Raw genomic sequence first — 22072 nt, 5'->3', positions numbered from 1 at the left:
GAAATCACTCATAGTGCCTAATTATGGTAAGTATGTGCTTGTACAATAATCCTTGTATTTGATCTGTTCTTTAAAGTATATGTGATGATATTTTCATAGTAATTGTGTGGAATGTATTAAGCTTTGTACATAAGCAAACCAAGTGGTTATGTTTCATACTACACTTGGGTGATGTTAGAAAGTTCTCAACATATTTCAGACTATACTTGGTATGTTAGAAAGTTCTCAACCATTTACTTGTACATATAACACCAATACCCACATAAAGTTGGTAAAGCATCCCAAGCAATCTAAGTGTTCATTTCCTACCATTTTTTTTACATGTAGTTGTGGCATTTATACTACCACCAGCGGAACTATGAGACAGGCGCCTGTGTAAAAACCCTTGGATACAATATAGTGCTTTCTAATAACACAAAGCACATGAGAGAATGCAATAGCCTATATTATTCATGAAGAATCTTTGCCCATTTTCTTTTTCTTTTTCCAATACATATAAAAGCCTTTTGTAATAATTAGTTTATTCCATATCATTTCCATTACCCCAAATTCATTACGTCAGCTCTTATTCGGAGAACTTCAGAGAGATCATTTATCTCGTTTTTCAAATCTAGATATTTTTGTATATGCGAGCCACGCGCGCATAATAGTAAGATTTTATGTAATTGTAATATTACACTAAAGACCGGTTTACACCCGCTTTACTATCTATTAAATTCCGACATTAAAGGTTTTTGATTCATTGTCTTTCAAAATCAAACGTAACATATGAAACTTAAAAGTAAACTACTTTATCCATCTTTTACTAATCTATACACAAGAATTTAAAACAAAAATAGTTTGTATCCACCATATTTTATTAAGATAATAATTGGTGATTTATCTTTAAAAATCAAATTTTATAATCTTATCCAAATCCAAATCCAAAATAAAAAAAACATTAAGATAAAGTTTGACCTACAATCGTGCAATATTCTAACTCTAGATAGTCGTGCAATATTCTAACTCTAGATAGTTAGGTAGTTTTTCTGTAGTGGTTAAAGGATTAGCTTAACTCGAAGTGAACTGAACCGATAATTTAGTCGAAGTTGAGGTGAACTAAACCGACAACTTTAGCAAAATCAACCCATTGACCCAAAGTACCAAAAGTATATGCTTGTATCGTAGTCCTTGTATTTGAATTAGACCTGGTTATTGGACAGGCTAGTCCAATGGATATAGGGTTAGGGTCAAGTTAATAGAACTTTTATTGGTCAGGGTTCTTATTGGACAGGGCCTTTATTGGACAGGGTCATTATAGGGTCAAACTTATACTACAATTATTTTAAAAATTAAAATAGTAATGATACAAAAAATTACGTGTATAGCTTCGTATTCACTTGTACTTGCACATGGCTCTTTTGTTTTTCATTTTTCATTGCTCGTTTATTGACCCGCCCACTAATGACCCGCTATTGACCCGCAACCCGCTATTGACCCGTCCATTATCGACCCGTTAAAAATGATCCTTTTAATACCCGACCCTCTTTTGACCCGCCCCGATCCTGACCCGACCCGCCCGATAACCAGGTCTAATTTGAATGAATGCACGCATTTTAAGTTGCAGAGATTGTTCTAATTTTTTTAATAGACCGGTGACTATGACTCAACTCATTAGAGTCTATGCAAAGACGTAAAATGACAGTTTTCTATAAAGTATATTTACATGCATGTTTTCTGTAGTAGAGCAAAATTATCACATAAATTAAATATGTTTTCTTTTTCTATTGTCACGTATAAGATCTTTTTGTAATAATTTACTTTTCATTACACTGAATTCAATACATCAGTTATGAGAGATGGATTGTTTATCACTGTTTACCCTGTAGATTTTTTTTAACAGTATCATGGTAGTATAGCAAAATTATTGATGATTCTGACTCAAATTTCATTTGACCCATCTAATTAACCAATTTAAATTCTCGAGAAAAAAATCTATTACTTCTCTCTTTTCTGATTCTTTTGTTGTTCTTTTTCTATATTCTTTGTTCTTCTTTGCTCGAAATTCGATATTTAATTATGTTCTACAATCTCTAAAGTTTCCTAGCTTCGACCGCTTGTGCAAATGAACAATATTATTGAAGACACAAAAGAACATATTTGTTTTACCCTTCAATTGCATGTAATTAGGTCAATTTTTTGTCGCATGCTTTTAATAATAATGTAGTTTTGTTGGACTTTTACACCATTTTAATAGATTAGGGTTCGTTTTGGGAACTTTTAATTTTCTTGAATTGTATGTGTAATATTAATTATATTAAATTACAATGATTAGGATTCATTTTTTAAACGGATTTTTCATGAAATACTCCTCAATTTTCACGAAATTCACCAAATGCCCCTCAACTTTCAGAAATTCACCAAATGCCCCTCACCTTTACTATAATACTCAAACTACCCTTACTAATGACGCGCTGTTAGTCTGCCGTTAGCCTTACTTTCTAATTCACCAAATACCCCTATAATGTAACTTATTTCACCAAATACTCCTATATTAAAATATAATTCACCAAATGCCCCAATGTAAAAATTACCTTCTTAAAGCCCAACGGCTGGATTTTGGGATCGACCTGGTACGGTGTATGTGCTTATTACAACTACAACACAAGGACTCAACAAGAAGCAGAAACTACAATTAACATCCTGCAAATCTGCAACCATCACTACAACAGCAAGCATGAAAGAAGCAAACTTAACCAGCAAGCTTGCATCCTACAAGAGCATCACATAAGTAGAAAAACACAACAAATGAGCAAGCTTGCATCCTGCAAGAGCACCACAGAAGCAGAAAAACACAAAAATTGCACAAAGCAACCAGACTACACACAACAGAAGTCTGCAAATCAGACTGCAACAACAGAACCTGCAGCCATCATACACCACAACAGAAGCCAGAGAACTATAGGAGCAAGCAGAAGCAGCACCAACAAATAAATCACCAACAAATATTATGATTATAAAACAAAGTAACCGGGCTTACTCTCAACAAATAATTACGAAAATAATGAACAAAACCAAGTATGCACAGCAACAAAGGTCTTCATTAATTTAGTTCGAAGTCTTCCAAATAAAGCCATGCTCAAATTAAAAATACAAACTATCATTTAGCACAATAATTCTGTCATCTTGTTAACACTGTCACACTATAGGAGCTTCCAATAACGGAACATTTAAGTCAGACTTTCCATTGACACGTACTGAACCTAAATTTTCGATCTCCAACCCTTGTAAGAATCAAGAACAAGTTGATAAGCTTTCTTCCAGAACTTGAGTAATGGATGTCATAACAATCAATAAAGTCAACATTTTAAAATATTATTATTAAGGTTTTGATCCAGTTTCAAACCCAAAATTTGTTAACCAAGTCAACTTGCTATCCACATCACAAGAAGGAATATTGAACTAAAAAGCAATGCTCTTCTTGATAGATCAAATTTAGCTCAAAAAAATTAATCAGCTCATACATTAAGTGAATCGAGTTATCGTTTTAATGGATCATAAATGAATCAAATTCATGCACCAATTTGATTTCTAAAAGCCTTAATTACTCCTGAAATTGCAAAATTAGAGCTTCGGAACCAAAATTTACCCCTCAAATTGCATAAACCAATTCAATTCAACAACACCTAAAATTCAACGCGCAAAACATAAAAAGTGCCTAAAAATCAAGTCAAATTAGCGGACTAACTAGATACCACACCATCAAACTCCATGAACTTAGATAATTATTTAAATTCCAGAAAATTTACAACAAAAGTGAAATAACTATGATGCAAAAACTGAACGAAAATGATTGAGCATTTATAAATGAAATTTACCTCAATTTTCCCGAATAAATTGAACACTGAAATGTTTCGAGTTCTAGAAGAACAATTACAGAAGTGAACAAATAAAATTAGGGTTCCGAGATTCGAATTGGCGGTGAATTTGGGGATGAGAATGAGAAATTTGGCAAAGTTTCGTAGCCACGCCGCTTTTGCACTCAGAGAATCAGGGTGCACCAAAATTTTGAAGGTTTTTGAGTGATTGATGAAGCAGTAATGGCGGTTGAATGTTGAAGAACAGGGGAGAGAGAGAGAAGAATTTTGATAGTCGCGTTTTTTTTTAACCGTAAAGAAGGAAGTGGTTGGGTGAGGCGCAAAAGAAAAATAAGGGCAAAAGAGTAAAAAGCAGCTAACGGCGACTTAACGTCCGTTAAGTGTAAGGGTAGTTTGGGTATTATAGTAAAGGTGAGGGGCATTTGGTGAATTTCTGAAAGTTGAGGGGCATTTGGTGAATTTCGTGAAAATTGAGGGGTATTTCATGAAAAATCCGTTTTTTAAAATTGTTATTAATTACAATATTTATTTAATTAATTTAACATCATAATAATAATGATCATATTAGTACTATAATAATAATGATCATATTAGTACTATAATAATAATGATCATGAAATCATTATTAATATGATTTCAGACGATTATTGTTAATTTCAAGTAATTGATTTATTTGCACGAATTATTCGATCTGAATTATTCTAATTAAGTTTCTAACTCTTCCATTTAGTTAAATTTGAAGTAGTAAATTTATTAATCAAACAAACTTTATCAAATATTTCTCAATTTTTGTTTCTTCCCCTCTTTGAAGTTTCTGATGAGTGTGAATTGTGGCCATGTTCGGCAAAACTAATGGTAGCAGATAGCGGTTGAGTAGCAGATAACGTACTGTTAGAGTAACGAGTGGCGATGAATGGTAGCGAGTAACGGTTAACTGTCAAAGTAGCGAGTAACTAGTATGAATGTTATGTAAAAGTAGCGGTTGATTGTAAAATACAATAATAGTTATGTATATTGTACATAAAACTTTACTACGGAGTATAATTTATCAAACGCTACCAACTACTAATTTTAACGCTTGACAAAACCTACCCACACTCACCTCTACCTCTTACCGCTAACTTACCAAATACTTACAACCTTACAAGTTTTACAAGTAGTGTCCTGATTAGGTCAAAATGCTATTCGGTACTTCAAACGTTATCAGCAAACACGCATTATGAGTTTGTGAGTATGTAACCACACATTCATTTGAAAATAAAGGTTTTAAAAGCATAATTTTTAATGCATACTCTTACCGCATGTTTGGTATAAATTTAGAAAAGAAAATAAACAAGAATGGGAAAGGATAATGTTAACTATTTCCATTAGGGTGATGATAAAGGTCGCAAGTTGCGACAACATTTAATTGTCGCAATCTTACGTGTCGGAGTTTAATTGGTACATTTAAGCGCCACGTAGGATATTAGTCATCATACTATTTTTACTATCAATGCAAAAAATTTACTATGAAAATATGTAAATAAGGTAATCGATATAAAGAAATAAACAAATTAGAATATTAAGATTTTCCTACCTTTAATTTAAACATGTATAATAGGATATATAAGTTAAATATTTTAAATTGAAATTTAAATCATGACACATAAGCATGCCATGTCATCATTGTGACACAGCTTAAAGGTCGCATTTTGCGGCCTTTATCATTTTCGTTTCCATTATAAGGTGTTTGCTATACCATGGGAAAGGAAAACTTGTAACAAATATGGATTGATGAAGGTAACAAATTTTTTTACCGTAAGGTTTGAAGAGTTAACAAATAATGATAATGGTTACCCTTAGAAAAAAAATTGTATTACACCTCTTATGCTAAACATTAGACACTGAAAATAGTTAAATAATTCTATTTCTATCACTTAAAAAACTATACCAAACATGCTCATAACGTAGTTTTTGTCATTTCTTTTATCCCAATCCTTTAATGGCTAGGATTATTTATCTCATTACAAACTATTAAATGACCAACTCAACCAAAAACTTAAACTGATGATTGAATCCCAAGATTAACTTTATACTCTATTAATTACAGCCAAAAATGAAAAACAACTAATTTTCAAATTGGGCAGTAACATGCAAATTGCACGAAAAAGACTAATTTTATGGTCTAGTTGGCATGTTATCAAGAGCCACATAGAATAGCGTTATTCCAACGCACCGCCCTTCTTTTTCCTTTCAACTCAATACTCAATTTCATAATAATATATTTAATATTAATATTAATATTAAAGTAAAAAATTGTCAATCATAGTTTGGCTGCATCTTAAGAGTTACATCAGCCATTATTATGCCTGATTATTCGGTTAATCATAGTTTAGCATCATAATTGTTATGTTATGGGATTTTTGTTTCCTCCTTGATTTTCCATCAGTTATAACAAATTGATATCAGAGCCGAACTTTTGATTAGTTGGACTATTACACTATATGTTAAACCCCTGTATATCTAAACGTGTTCCAGTTATGAGTTCATCTGTTGGTGTCTCCTAACCGGCTAGGGTCTGAAAGCTTTAGCCCCTTTCGTTAGAGTGGGAAGTGACTTATACTTAAGGGGATATTTGTTAAGAAGTAAGTGTGAGATGAAGCAAGGAATTTTTGTTTATAACCTAAATGACTTACTTCTACTATCATCAATTGGTTTTAAAATGAACGATCTAAGATAAAATCCTCAAACATTTTGTTAACTTCTGTAAAAAAGAATGAATAAACAATAAAATTTCAATATAAATGGTATTTATATAAACAAGAAAATTTCAATATTTATACACACCGTAATTACTAATTACAAAACACAAATGGTTAACTATAGTAATTCATACCCACCTATTCCAAGAAAAACTAGTTCAATAATGATGAATTTGGTCAAGTCATGTTATCTCTAGATGAATTTGGTCAAGTCATGTTATCTCTAGATGAATTCAATCAAGACAAGTTATATCAATGTTCTTTTCCTCCCAACTTTGCCAACTCTTATCGGCAAGAAAAAAAAAAGGCTATTGATAAATTAGACCGGTAAGTCGATAACCCCAAGATAAGTGAGTCTTGATTGAGCTTACGTACACATACCAATTAAAAATAGTATAAATATACCAGTTAAGCTCATACAGAGTATAAGACCAACCTAAACTGACCTTACATAATGCATAGTACTTTGTATTCCTTCTGTTTCAGAATAGTTGCAATAATTTGACCTTTTAACTCTGACCACATTTTCTTATTAAAAAACAAATTATTGTGTATATGCTGTTAGATTTAGTCTTAATTTATTTTTTAATAGTTCTTTTCATTAAAATATAATTGCATATTACGGTTAAATTAGTGCTTTGACAAGTGTGTCAATCAAAATGTTACAAGTATTCTGAAACAGACTGAGTATCAATTAATCACTCCACACAAAATCATCAAATCAGGATTTAAAGTTGGGTATGAATTAGAAATAATCCGTTCAAATCAATCATATATGAAGTACTCCGTAATATTTTACGTAGAGTTAATGTGTTAATGTTTTTTTACGGCCAGGTCGGGTTAATTTTTCACATCCGTCGTTCCGCTTAACAAACTTATGCTTCGTTCTATTCGACTTATTTTGACTGTTATCTGAACTTATTTGAACTCAACTGCACTTATCTGAACTCAACTGCATTTATCTGAACTTATTTAATCTAGAAAAACTTATTTTATATAAAATTAACTTATTTGTGTATGAAATTATCTTAATTTTTTTTTATTATCTGAACTTATCTAGTTCATAAATTTATTTTGTTTGAAATAAGTCAAAATAAGTCGTCAGAGAATAAAACCTTAGTATAAGTAAAATTAAAAGAAGTAACCTATTTCGAGTAGGTTTTTGGGCAGTTGACAACACTATCAAATTCTCAAATAATTGGTTCTTTCAACAACCAATTTCCCTCCAGTTTATCCCAATCCTTAAAACCCCATCACCCTTCTGCTCTCCCTTCTCAAATTTTCTCTCTAAAAATACGAACTTTGGTGCGTTTTCTGGGTTTCCTTTAAACCTAAGCAACTCCATTAACCATGTCTTTCAAAAGGGTAACCTTTTCTTCTGTCCTTCAATTTTTCTCCGCCTTTTTGTTCTTCTGATTTCTGTAATTCTTTTCTTTTTGTTACATGGGTTGATTTTGTTTTTGTTTTTGTTTCTGTCTTCAATTAATATAAATTTGCATGATTTTTGGGTTTCTTGATCTCAATTTTATCTGATTTGCAATCGAATAGATCACGATTTCTACGATCACCATGTTAATCTCGTTTTGTTAATCGAAAAGATTCAGCCTTCGATTTCTTAATTGCTAAAGTTTAGTAAAAATACTTCAATTTAGACTTTTGCAAGTATCCCAGTTTTGTTTATATTTTTATTTATTTCGGCGTTGTTCATTATTGCAGAAAGATGGCATTTTTTTTTGGAATTCATCACTCGTATTTGTTCTGTGATTATTGCTGCTTAAAGGGTATACGAAGAAATAAAAGAACAAGTAATTTGGGTAAATAAAAAAATAAAAATAAAGAGGAGAATTTTGATTGACATGAACTTTTGACATTTTTGGGGATTGAAATTTGAGATATCTGTGAGTGACTGTGATTTCTTGAGAATTGTTAAGTAATTTTAATTGATAAGTCTTAATTTCATTATCTTTGGAGAATTATAAAATAATTCTTTTATCTTTGGAGAATTATGCTGCTTAATTTGTGGATTAGAATATCAAAGTGCCTTGCTTTTTATACAGAACAAATAACATCGATTTTGAAAGTCAGAATTGGGACAATTCAATGAGAAACACTTAAATTTTTTGTTATTATGTTTGTACTTTTGATGGGGGTATGTTCTTTGTTCATGAACATTATGATTGTGGCGTCAAATCTGTTGCCTTATAGAAAAAGCTTACTTGACTAGTTATGGCATTATGGGGTGATGATTAACATTGCTATCTCGTGATTTTCGGGGTAAACTTTGCTGAATGATTCAATGTTTAGCCAGTTTTTACACTGTCTTATTGTCATCCGAGGCTGAATTTCTTTTGCTTGTTCTTGAGGAACGAAGTCTAGCTCTCTATTAAGTTTCAATTTTAGGCCCGGGCATTGGTAACATTTATACTTCGTATTATTCTTATTTGAAAATGTTATTAATCAATTCATTTTTATAACATTTATTAGTATATTTTTCTTTTTACAATGATAGCAAGCAACGTGTTATAGCTCAATGGTAAACACTTTATTGTTTAAACAGGAGGTACCGGGTTCAAGTCTTATACATGCTGACATGCTCCATTCCTAGATTTTTAAATATATGAAGTTTACGTGAAATGATATACTCACAAACAGAGCGTCACGTGGCACATAAACTTCTATAGAAACGCCTTTTAATATAAAGTATAGATGTTGTGTGGAAAAAAGTCCAATACTGAGAAAGTCTGATCATATTTTGGTTTTGTTACAGTCAAACTCTCTTTCTGGATTGACTATCGCGGATGATAGCAAAAGTACATTCCTGGAATTAAAGAGGAAGAAGGATCATCGCTACGTGGTATTCAAGATCGATGAGAAGAAGAAAGAGGTCGTAGTTGATAAAACCGGCACTCCATCCGAGAGCTATGACGACTTTTTGGCTGCCTTACCGGAAAATGACTGTCGATACGCAGTCTATGATTATGATTTTGTGACATCTGACAATTGCCAAAAGAGCAAGATTTTCTTCTTTGCATGGTTAGCTCTTTTGCCTGTTTTATATTCTCAGTTGCAATTTCCTCCCAAATTTCTGCTCTTTTCCTGGTTTGTTAGGTAAATTATGATGATATCAGGATTATTGCTCTGTTGATGCTGATTCTGTTCTGTATTTTGGATATCAAGCTTATAGGTTGCTGCTGTTGTGTATACATACATGAACTGTGGACCTGGATTGATTTATTATTTTCTGATTTATTATTGTTTGAGTTCATGGAATATATGATTGTTTTGGCCTGGAAAAATCTATTCCTTTGAAATTTCTGCTCAAGCTTTGTTATGACATTGCCATTTCTTCTAGGCTCTGTTTGTTTTGACGGAAAACACCTTTTCGGAATATGATTTTCCCATTTTCCTTTGTTTGTTTTTGTTAAGGGTGGAAAATTGTTTTTTCTTGATATTTTCCCTTGAAAATGTTTTTTCTTGTTTTCATGTTTTTTCTTGCAAGGAAACAAACAAAGAAAAACTATTTTCCCTTGATATTTTCCCTTGAAAATGTTTGCCGTTGAAACAAACAGTGCCCTAGAGAAAAATCTGTTTGCCGAACTAGTTAGGCAACTAATAGGGGTGGAAATGTTATAAATACCCTTAATGAGCAAACTTTGGTGAAATTTGGGTTATGGATTTCATCTTTTTGTCTTTCTAGAAGAAATTTCTGTAAATTGATCCTTTATTTGTTTATATTGATTATGTAGGGCACCTTCAACCTCACGTATACGTGCCAAGATGCTGTACGCCACATCAAAGGAGAACTTCAAGCACGAGCTTGATGGTGTACATTATGAAATTCAGGCTACCGATCCCTCAGAAATGGATCTCGAGGTGATCAAGGATCGTGCACATTAATCATTTTAGAATTTTTATACAGAGATGATTCTTTCTAACGAAGGGAAAAAAAACTCGAAAAATAGAAGGTCTGACATTTGATGCTCATAGGCTGTTGCTGTTTGTGACATATTATATACTGTTATTTGCCTTTGTTGCTTGTCAGACTAGGAAAAAGCTTAACTGACTTGTAAGCTTGTTTACCAACTTATGATGAATTGATGATATTATTCTTGGAAGTTATAAAAAAACATGTTATATTCATGCATAGATTGTGGCATAAATTCTATATTCATACTGGTAAAATGCAAAACCTGTATTACTAAGGGTACACAGCTGATCGTTGTTAGGTCGATCTTACCTGAGTCTGGTCGGGACTAATTCTTGAGGATGTCGTCTCTCGTCTGGGTCAAGATTTGCTCCGGTCCAGGAACATTTTCCTGGGCTTGGACTGACAGTTTTCAATCCGATCTCTCGGAATGAAACGGGCCAACTATGGTCTGTGGCTCTTTGCGGCCCATCCTGACTCACGGATCAGCTGTAATTCATGAGTCCATTGCAACGTAAGATGGCCATGGGTTGGGCTTCAGGGCGAGCCACGGACTGTGAGCCTAAACGGACCGGGTCCATGTCAAGCCCACCATGCATCGTTGGTCGGACGTGCTCGGGCTTCGGGTCGAGTCCATAGACTGTCACTGAGGCCTAATCATGCGGGCCGGGCTGGAAAGTCCAAACCAGCTCCCATGGGCTTCTGGGCCGGGCCGGTCGTGCCTAAACCTAATTCTACTAAATTTAGGGTGCTTTGTCAGGTCGGGTTGAGTCGTGCCGTGTCTTGCCGTGTTTTTTTACAAAATAATGTGGTCTAGGCTTGGCCCACAACTTTGGGCTCGGGCTGGACTTTTATACAGGTCCGGGTCGGTCTTTAGGCTTGCCCGGACCAGAATGAGTCCACTTTGAGAGCTCAGTGCGAGAAGTCATGCAGTTTTTCATTGTTCCAGCAGAAGCTTTCTGGTAGATTTATTTTCTAGGCAGTTTCCAGTTGAAATATTTCTCTGAAATCTGAATCATCTCTTAGGTTTTTTGAATGTTTTCTTGGTTTACATTATTTTTTTTACCCGAGGGAACTCATTGGAAACAACCTCTCTGCAATTGAGAACCCATCTGAATTATCGCTTTTTGGGTCAATTGGAAACAACCTCTATGCAATTGCAGGGGTAAGGTTGCGTACACCCGACCCCCCCTTACCCCGCTTCTTGCGGGAGCCTATTTGAGACAATGGGGTAATGATAATGATAATGACCCGAGGGAACCCATCAAAGGGAAACTATATTAATAAATCGGTTGAAGTTACATTAAAACACTTCTCGGAGATCTCATCGTCCCATAATCTTTGACCAAATTCCCAAGGTTGAAAAATGTGACAAATCATGAGCTATCTTACTCATTACTGTTTAATTTAAGACGCGTTAAATCAATATCTGTTTAATCCAGTCTAGGTAATTAAACTCAGAAGAGATTAATTTTCCCGGGCTTAATCATGAAAATTAACCTCCCTCTTCCAACAAACCACAAACCACAAACCAAACACAGTAAATTCTTCAATAATCTAAATAAACAACTCATCATAACTTAAGCAATTTTAAAAACCACACTCAACTTGCTAACACAAACTATGCTCATTCAGAAACACAGAAACTACTACATGAAATTAAAAAAAAAAAAAAACATTGCTGTAAGTCTTGAAACAGCAAACAATCTCTAACTAAAAACTCTTAATTAAAAAAAAAAAAAAAACTCTTAATTAAAATTAGAAGAAAAACTCTGAAAATTAAACAGATATTTCTTCATCATCTTCATTTTCCCTTGACATATCTTCCAAAGATTTCCCCTTTGCTTCAGGAACCAAGAAAGTACAGAACATCCCTAACAAATTAATCACACCCAAAACAATAAGTGAGTTTTTAACCCCAATACCAGCCGGGTAACCCTGATCCGTTTTCTTCGGGTCAGTATTCTGGGCCAAATACAAAAACCCGAACGCCCCAACAATCGCACCCGCTTTCCCAGCTGCAGCCGATATTCCATGACACGTGGACCTCAACCGTGCCGGAAAAATCTCAGCCGGAACAACAAACGTCGTCGCATTGGGCCCAAAGTTCGCGAAAAAGAAAGTCAACGCATACATAAAAACAAACCCGATTCTGTTATCCGGGTGGGTCCAATGCTTATACGGTATAGCAAGAGCAAACATGAATATCGTCATCATTGCAAAACCCAGAATTTGAATTGCGAATCTTCCGATTCGATCGATGAGGAAGACGGTGAACCAGTACCCAGGAACAGTACTACAAAGCGCGATTAATGTCTGTGCTCGAGCAATTTTGTAAACTTCTTGAATCGCGTTCATTGATTTTGCAGGTGGGATCCACCCAACAGCACTGAATATATCTTTCTGGAAAAGATTCTGACTGTAGAATGCGATGTCGAGTAAGAACCAGGTTGTTGTGGTCCCCAGTAGGTGGAGCCCGTGGCGGCTGGCGAACTCTTTGGAGAATAAACCCCAAGTGGTGGTTGTGGTTGTGGTTGTGGTTGTCGCCGCCGTTTGCGGTGGTTCTTCTTCTTGGATTTCGCATTGGAGGACTTTTCCCATGTCGGCGGCGGCTTGCTTGGTGTTTTTGGCTACCAGGGCGGTGTACCTGGCTGTTTCCGGCATCTTCATTCGCCAGTAGTATGTTAAAGCTGCTGGGATTGCTCCTACCATTAGGATGATCCTCCATATTATGTCTGCTTGTGGGATTGTGGATTTTATTGGGTCTTCTGCGTATGATGGGGATGGGAATCTGTGATATAATAACAGAAATTGTCATGTTAGATTGATTGAAGATTAGATGATTGATTAATTATCAGTGAAGTTGATCAACATTTTTTTTGTTAAAGTGGTTGTTAATCAGCAGTTAAGGCTTGACAGTTGACAGTTAGGGATGGCATGGGTCGATTGGGTCGGGTTATAAAAAAAATTACTTTTGGGTCTGGGTTAATTTGAGTCGGCCGCTTTCGGGTTCGGGTCGAATCAATACACAAGTTTATATTTAGTCAAATTTTAAACATAAAATGGGGTATAATTCAAATCTAAATCAAATTACACCCAACAACAGTAACAACAACGTGTTTATTTTGGTTCAAGTTCATGATAATCTCTTATATTACTATATAAACATCGATTTTCAATCAGTCGGGTCAAAACAGGTTTTGTCGGGTTTTGACCAATTAGTTTTCGTGTTAGGATAAAATCGGGTTACGGATCACAATATCTTGCTCAAGACTCAGTATTTTCAGGTCAGTCTATATCAGCTCGGCTCAAAAGAACCGGGCCTAACAGTGATAATGTCTTTGTTGCATCATGAGAAATAGATATAGTGTCATGCATGCTTAGCAGTTTAGGTAATGTGCAATGTTAATATCAAGATGTGTACGTACCTAGCATCAAATGCAGCAGATATAAAAATGGCGAATATACCACCAGCAAGGATCCCGAACCCTTGCATCGCAAACACGGCCGCAATAAACGCCCCGCGAGTCTTCTTATTAGCATACTCGGACATGATGGTGGCGGATAGCGGGTAATCCCCACCAATACCGAACCCGAGCCAAAATCGAAAGAAGCAAAGGGTGATCATAACAGACTTCGGGTTACTCCCGAAGGAGAGGCCCGAGGCCACGGAGCAAAGACACATGAGCATTAGTGTTATACCGTAGACCTTTTTCCGGCCTAATTTGTCGCCGAGCCAGCCAAAGAAGAGTTGCCCGGCTAGCGTCCCAACCAGGGCTACCCCGTTGATAGCCGAGGAGTAGCTAGGAGGTAACGTGCCAGGCTTTTCTGAGCCTGGCACGTGGAAATAAACCCGGCCCAGGAGCTTTGTCACCAGAGATATACAAAATAAATCATAGGCGTCCGTGAAGAAACCCATCCCTGCTATAACAATTGCCGTGAAATGGTACCATTGTGTTTTGGCCACATCTAAGGCGTTTAGGACTTGTAGTTGTTCCTTGGCCATGACACTTTATTTTATCAAAATGTCACGGTTTATGTACGTTTTCTCCTACGATCACCTTCTTTTACGTACCTGGATCAAATACAAACAATAAACTTTTAGTTGCACAATCCCTACCCATTGGATCAACATAATACTCCGTACATGCATGTGTGTGTAATACAAAGTACTCCGTATAATACATCCTTCATTCACACAATCACTATGGAAACTTATTTTGACACATTCCTTGTGATCGAGTAGAGCACGAAAAACTGCATCTCAAAATAATTTACTAAAATCAATATTTTGGTGTGTCAAAATTATTTTCCCAATCACTATAACTCGAGTGTGACGTGGAGACCGCTAATCTACAAATTTGAAGAGGTTAATTATATTTGATAAAAAGAATTATCATTTTTCTAGAAAAGGTTGGATACCCTACGTTATTTCATAAGCCAATTTTTTCATAAAGTTTGAAGTACTCGTGACAATATCAAAAGCTTGGCCTACTTGGCTACTTGTGTTCTTATTCGTGTGCCCGTGCCCCCCACAAGGAACAAAATAGCCACATATGCACACATTCTACAAGTATTAATTAATTAATTTATTTATTTTGACATAGGCTAAATTTGCATAAAAATAAAAGTTTACAAACTACAAACTAAACTACTAAAGTACTAAATTTGATACTTGTATTTTGTAGTACTTCCATTTTCCTAATTAAGTTCTACTCATTTGTCGTATTCATCGGTTTTACTCAAATTCATAATTCATAACATTTTTCTTTTTGGTGCAAATGCGACACGAAGGTAATAAAAATTATAAAACGGGGCGGGGGAATTCGAAATTAATTAAGACATATTATACACAGATCTCAGTGTTAACCAATAGGCCAAGACCTCATTGGTAAAATTTAAAACATGATTAATTTAGTGAGATTAAGGATTAACAATTACAAAGTTTGAGTAAAAGAAAGGTGCATGCATGTTTTTCTTTCTCAAATAGTAGAAATACAAATCACCCAAAAGCTAAAGTTAGTAACCTACATTTAATTATATGAATCATAGTTTTGAATAAACACACAATTCTATGAATTGAACCATATATACATTCACTAAAATGTAAATGTAAAGGTAAATGTATGAGCGTTATTATCTCTAGAAATGAACAAACAAAGATCATCTTCATTAAATCCATATAACTCTCAAAATTGGAAACATCAAATATTTATAATTTTCGCATTATTCATTTGTCCACATCACAATAATTCAGGTAACGAGACAACTCAAAGATCTCCTTGATTGAACATAATCAACGCATTGTCAAATTAAAAATTCAAGTTTATCTCATAAAATAACATATCAATAAGTCGTTTATGACCAGATTGGGTAGGCGTTTCAATTTCAAATTTTAAAAAATGGTTTTAATTATATCAATTTCGATAAGTAATGAATAATTATACAAAATATTTAGAGAAAAACGACAAGAAAGTTGCAAACCTGAGTTTTTTTTTTCGATGTAGAGATAGTCACGAAAGCAAGGCGACCGAAACCCGAGTTAACTTTGTTAATTTTATGGGTTGATGACGTAGAGTGCCGAAATAGTCTGACAAAAAAACCTAAGTGAAAACAAAGATGGGTCAAGATGTCAGATCTTAAAGTAATGTGTTGTTTTTTTTGGTTGATGGAGAAATGAAGAATACAAATAGGGGTATTTATATATGATATTAATATTGCATTATTTTAGGACTTTATAAAAACATACCCAAAAAAATGGTATCTTCGATTTAGAGTCTTAGCATATTCCCCTTCTTAATCGTTCTAATTAGTCAACCTAATTAACTTACCACCTTTGGCTAATGCCTATTGCTACGCTGTCTCTCTCTTGGTCAGTGAATTTTTTTTGAAAAAAATTTCACTTTTTCAATTTTTTTATTTTAATATGTAATCATTGATTTACGATGTATATCATTGCCGGTTTACAGTTTTTTGTCTAATGTTTTTCAAATACTAAGAGGGGTCAGATGTTTTTCTAAGTCATAGAAGTATTTCCTATGATATAGGTTAAATTATGAAATACAAGTTTGTTGTCGTATAACAATTATGTCTAACGAGTGACAACAGAAAAATGCAAACTACCTTTTGCAGGGTTTCTAAAAACAAAATAACTGGAAAAAAAAAACCCTACAAAACTTGCCCTAGTTAGTAGTTAGCTGAGTATGGCTAAATTTAGTGAATTTGTGGGTTGCATTTGGTATACCACGTACAAAGTACGCACTTATGAAAGTCGCAGTCCTATACTTTTTGGTACCACAATACAATATTAACACGTGAGATGTATGTACTTGTTAGTTTGAGTGTGGATCGTGTACGTTATCATGGTTAGTTTAAGTGTGAATGTACGCTCTCATGGTTAGTTTAAGTGTGCATCACAAACAGAGTAGGAGTAGTAACTTTGTTGTTTAATTTTACTTCCAGCCTCCTAAAATTTGAATTTAACTGTATAATTTCATACTGTAATGTTTAATTCTTCTGCTGGTTTCCCTAGTTAATTAAATCGTCCAAAATCCACCACTAAATATAGATGTATACAACTCTACTTATGGGATGTAATTAAGTGTTAGTTTTGGCTAATTGTGATTAGTAAGTAAACCTAATAGCTAATGATGTGGTGTAGAGTAGTAAGAGGAAACTAAGAAGTAGGAAGTTTGTTGCAAAGTTAGGAAATACGAATAAAATAGTGAATGTTGAAGCATCTCAAAGGAATAAACTCCTCCAATTATGTTCTTTCTGTTAAAATGTGAGGGGGAAATTAATTGGGTAAAAAGAAAGGCTAATAAAGTGACATGTCAACACTTCACTATTTTAAAGGGAAACTAAACAGTTAACATGTCACATGCCAGTAGCAAAAACAAACATTCACTCAAAACTTTTTCCCCTCTAAATTTCACCATTAGTAAATTGAAATTATTAAGTATAAATGAAGTATAAATGTGTGACAAAAACTAACACAAATTACGTACAAGAAGGACGATTAGAACATATGACTTATCGTACTTATACCTTAAATCTTACTCCTACGTAATTATTATTGTATATCAAAACATCAATGATAAAATCGAGTGTAAATCTTCTGTTCCATAATCTCGTCTCATTTCTTACCGCACTTTCTTTTATTGGTCCATCTCTTTTTAAAAAAATATATATTATTTGAAAAATATAATCAATTTATTATAGCTAGACCAGTGAGAGTTGAAGGAGTGGAACAGAGAGTGAGACACAATTATGGGACGTAAAAATTTAAACCGGATAAAGTCACGGCCGAGTTGATTGATGTAGTTTGTCGTTAAAAAAAGGGTTAATTATGTGGTTAATGTGTTTTTTTTTTTGACGGGGTGGTTAATGTTTAAATTAACTTAATTTTTCGAAGGTTATGTTTACAATGTGGGCTAAAGTAATGGGTAGTAATCATTTGCAAAGGCCGGGAATAAGATGCCACACAAAAGATAATGAAGGAGAACATTAGATTAGGAGTTTGATAATAATCCTAATTAAAGTAGTTCTAAATTATACTTTGAACTTCATAGAATCTGTTGCCTAACATATGCTCTGTGCTAATTTTACAGCTTGTATAAATAACAGAATAACATTCCAATTCCTAAAGTTAAGTATTGTTCTTCAACACCACATTTTGAGCTTAAATTTCCCTCATTACATAATACTTTGCATGCACATAGGTGAGCTTAATAAAACAAAATCGGTTAAATGTTGGATTAATATTATCAAATTTTCCTATTGAATAAATGAAATATAAATTAGTAACTGTTATGGTATCAGAATCTTGTGATGTATTCAGGCTTTCGGACCTTAGCATGGAAGTGAGTTCATGCAAGGTGAATCTCGAACCCGGGGGAGGCTCCCCATATCAGGGTCTCCGACGCCCAAACCCGGGAGAAGCTCCCCCATATCAGGGTCTCCGACGCCCAATTTAGTATCCAGTATATAATATAGAGAGAGAAAGTGAGAGTAGGGTGTGAGGGTCGAGGAATCTATTCCCATTTACCTTACCCCATAAATAGGTATTTATAGTGATTTGTACTTCCTCCGTTCATAAATACTCGCAACGTTTGTCATTTTCACGCAATGCAATGCACAATTTAGATCGTCAGTATCTTAAAGTCACTTCAAACAAAAATTATAAAAAGTTGATATTTTGAAAATATGTATTGAGACGAATCTAACAAGATCCCACATGACTATGTTTTATTTGACATATAAATCACCAACAATAGTCAAAGTGAAATATGTGAATAGTGTAAAAATGTCAAATGTTGCAAGTATTTATGAACAGAGGAAGTATAATATTAGGTCATGGATTTAGGCCTCAAGCGTTTTCATAATGGCCCAATAATTTTATAGTAAGCTATTCTTACATTGTGAGTATCCCGTATAATTACGTTACATTGTGTTATGTGCTCTACTCAATAGAAATTACCCTGTCAACAAATTTAACACTTTGATTGAGTTGAATATGTGACGTATTGTAGATTGTAAAATTGTACTCCGTAATAGACTTTAAATAGTTAAAAGGACGAAATCAGAACATTAAAAGTTTAATCTCAATCCATATGCATCTTATCAATACATCATTAACCCCAAACTCAAAGGCTAAAAACAAAAGTATATCATTTGTGATTTTTCTTTAAAGTTTTAACCAATATTTAAAAGGGAAAAAAAACGAAAGTATATTATGATGTCTTTGAACTTTTAAAAACAATAATTTGGTTATTGACCATTAGTATTAGTGCGTTAGATTAAGTGGTATAGTTCCCTAATTTCTAATTTTTGATCTTTTGTTAAAAGTTCTGTTGAGAGCATCATACTAGTACTTTTCAACGTCATTATTTACTAGTGGGAGTTCGAGGTTTTTCTTTGACTTTCTCAAGAATGTCTATAGTTGGACACTTGGACCTACTTATTTTAGTGAATTTAATTATTATTATTTTTTGTTAGCAATCGGTTCACCCTTAGGGCTAATTCGAATTCGGGGTGAGTTTTAGATGGATATGTTCCAGTCCCCTTCCAATTATTATTGCGGGGTATCGAACACGGGTCCTCTCTACCAAGTTCCGCCTCAATCACCACTAAACCAATAGACAATTGTTAGTGAATTTACTATGGAGAGTGCTTTCATTTTGGTGCGGTCCGTATTGATGGTCCTTTAGAAGAATCCACAAACTTCTACTCCCTCCGTCCCATAATATAGTGCCCGTTTGACCAAAATCACGGTTATTAAGGTTAAGGATAACATTGATAATAAAAACAATAATGATTTGTACTTTCAAGATAAAGTACATGTTAGTTGGCAAAAATGGAGAGATAAATTATAGATTAAAGGTGTGTACATAATAAATAGGCCTAAAAGGACAAAAATCAAGCACATGGGTTGAATAAAAGTCAAAAAGTACAATTTTCAAAGTAAAAATTAATGGTTTAAAATAGAAATAGGCACATCATTTAGGGACACCATTTTAGGAAAACAGGCACTATATTATGGGACGGAGGGAGTATACAACATTTACGGGTTCGGATGCTCCCTTTAGAGAAAATGTAAAAGGATACCATCTCCAATTCTCCAAATAGTCAAACACCATCACTTGACAAGATTCGAATTTCATGCTTCTGTCAGATATGAGGTTTAAGCCGATGAGTAAAACAAATATTGATTTTTACCAATAATGTCTTGGCCTACTATTTAAGATTGAGTGCCCATATACAACAAGTCATAAATTTGATTCTTTCTCCCATTTGTAATTTGTATTGTCTATGGCTCATTCACGCTCACACACACAAAAGAGCATTGAACCCATTTGTAATTTGTATTGTCTATGGCTCATTCGCGCTCGCACATACAAAAAGAGCATTGAACTTTAGAAAATTGGGATATCAACCGTGCACTCATGTAGTAGATTGGGCTTTTGGGCTCCATTGGGCTGTGGGCTCTTCATAATAGAGCCTTGGGTTTCAGCCCACTATAGAAGTTGACAAAATACGAAGTAAAAGAATTGCAGCCATTGAGAAATGGGGAAGCTACCTTTGGGCCACAGGCCCACACTAGCCTTTTGGAAAACATAGATGAGGCAAAAAGGCCAAGCACTAAGGTAAACCTCTTCAAAAGGTGGGTCAGGCCGAATTCGGGCGGGTCGGGGCCAAAGAATTTGTCCAATATGTCAGGCCGGGCCAAAATTATGGGCCAAAATAGCAGGCTTTTGGTCCATTTACATGCTTGGCCAAATTTATAACTACAATTTTTGTTTTACGTTGTCCAAAGCCCGTATTTTTTAAAAAAATCGAGTCGGGTTGGGCCCGACAATTGCGCCGAACCATTCTGCCCAAAACCCGATAGTTTTTCGGTAGAGCCATGTTGATCAGCTCTACCTAAGGTCTAGTTAACATCACATTCCAAAAAAACACTAATAACCCATGTCTTATTGGAATTTTTAAACATGTTTTTGTTCACCTTATTTAGTAAACTAACTTCAGATAAGTGCAGTTCAAGAAAATTAAAATATACAAGTGAAAATCAGATGAATAAGACGTACTATTAATCATTGTTCGTTTTAAAAAGTTGAGTTGGAAATTTTACTTCTCCATTTTCGTCCTCAATATATACCGGTAGTATAATTTATTATCATTAGACATGTCTTTAAACATACAAATTTATTATTTTCCTTTTTCTCCGAATTGAGCAATCGTTTGATAAGTGAGATGGCCCATGTGTGATATTGGGTTGGGCCCTGCATATAACTTTATCTCCAAAAGATTTTAAATATTGGCCCATAAACATGAATTTGAAGTTGTTTTTCTTGTAAAATGTTTTGCAACACAATTAAATGACAAGAATCATACGTTTTGCATGTGAAGAACTTGTACATTAGACGGTCTATACATAATCGATAATACAAGGAACAAGAACAATGATCGTACAAACAATTCTCGAGATAACTTTATAAACTATTTTTCAACATCGATTACATTATGATTTCATAAATTAATCAAGAATCGAACTTCTACGGTACATAAATTAATAATTTATGGAGTAGTTTCAAATTTATTGACAATATCACCAGAACGTTACTTGCGGGTGAAAAAAATCATAAGATTACTTCATATTACGTAATCATAACATTAGGTCATATTACGCAATCTTAACATTGCGCCACTTATTTAAAAAACGATTACATAAAACATGACCTATTATTTTATGTGATCGAAAACGATAAACAACTAAAACATCTACATCAATAAACATGTGATTAACTTAACAAATTTAAATTTGATTAATGCATTAGAACTTACTTTTTGAGCACATGCATCCATGAAGATGGATGCAACATGCATGTTTCAATCAATATTAGCCATTAGCATGTGTTTAGATATCTTATTATTTATTATCTTACCTGTCATTTGGAAAATAACGTATTTTATCCATGCAGTTTATTCGCATCAAAAGAAAAAAAATGTTATTGGAACATACGGAGTATTTAAGGTAAAGATCGATCCAA

The 22072-nt window shown here is 34.1% G+C and overlaps 2 protein-coding genes across 2 annotated transcripts; one reads left to right on the top strand and one right to left on the bottom strand.

Annotated features, from left to right (window-relative positions):
• The first annotated feature begins 7746 nt into the window (after positions 1 to 7746).
• Positions 7747 to 10744, top strand: LOC110794322 (actin-depolymerizing factor). Its single transcript, XM_021999282.2, has 3 exons — positions 7747 to 7963; positions 9366 to 9631; positions 10345 to 10744. Exons 1-3 carry the CDS (start codon positions 7949 to 7951, stop codon positions 10493 to 10495), a joined length of 432 nt encoding a protein of 143 aa, XP_021854974.1. The 5' UTR covers positions 7747 to 7948; the 3' UTR covers positions 10496 to 10744.
• Positions 10745 to 12076: 1332 nt separating this feature from the next.
• Positions 12077 to 16193, bottom strand: LOC110794343 (inorganic phosphate transporter 1-4). The gene is made up of 3 exons (XM_056828897.1): positions 16008 to 16193; positions 13952 to 14598; positions 12077 to 13314 (listed from the first exon to the last, which is right to left on the bottom strand). The coding sequence occupies exons 2-3, from the start codon at positions 14527 to 14529 to the stop codon at positions 12303 to 12305; spliced, it is 1590 nt and encodes a 529-aa protein (XP_056684875.1). The 5' UTR covers positions 14530 to 14598; positions 16008 to 16193; the 3' UTR covers positions 12077 to 12302.
• Between the last annotated feature and the right edge of the window lie 5879 nt (positions 16194 to 22072).

This window comes from Spinacia oleracea, chromosome 5 (assembly GCF_020520425.1).
Source record: "Spinacia oleracea cultivar Varoflay chromosome 5, BTI_SOV_V1, whole genome shotgun sequence".
Classification (NCBI taxonomy): domain Eukaryota; kingdom Viridiplantae; phylum Streptophyta; class Magnoliopsida; order Caryophyllales; family Amaranthaceae; genus Spinacia; species Spinacia oleracea.
This window is presented reverse-complemented; position numbering and strand designations above follow the sequence as displayed.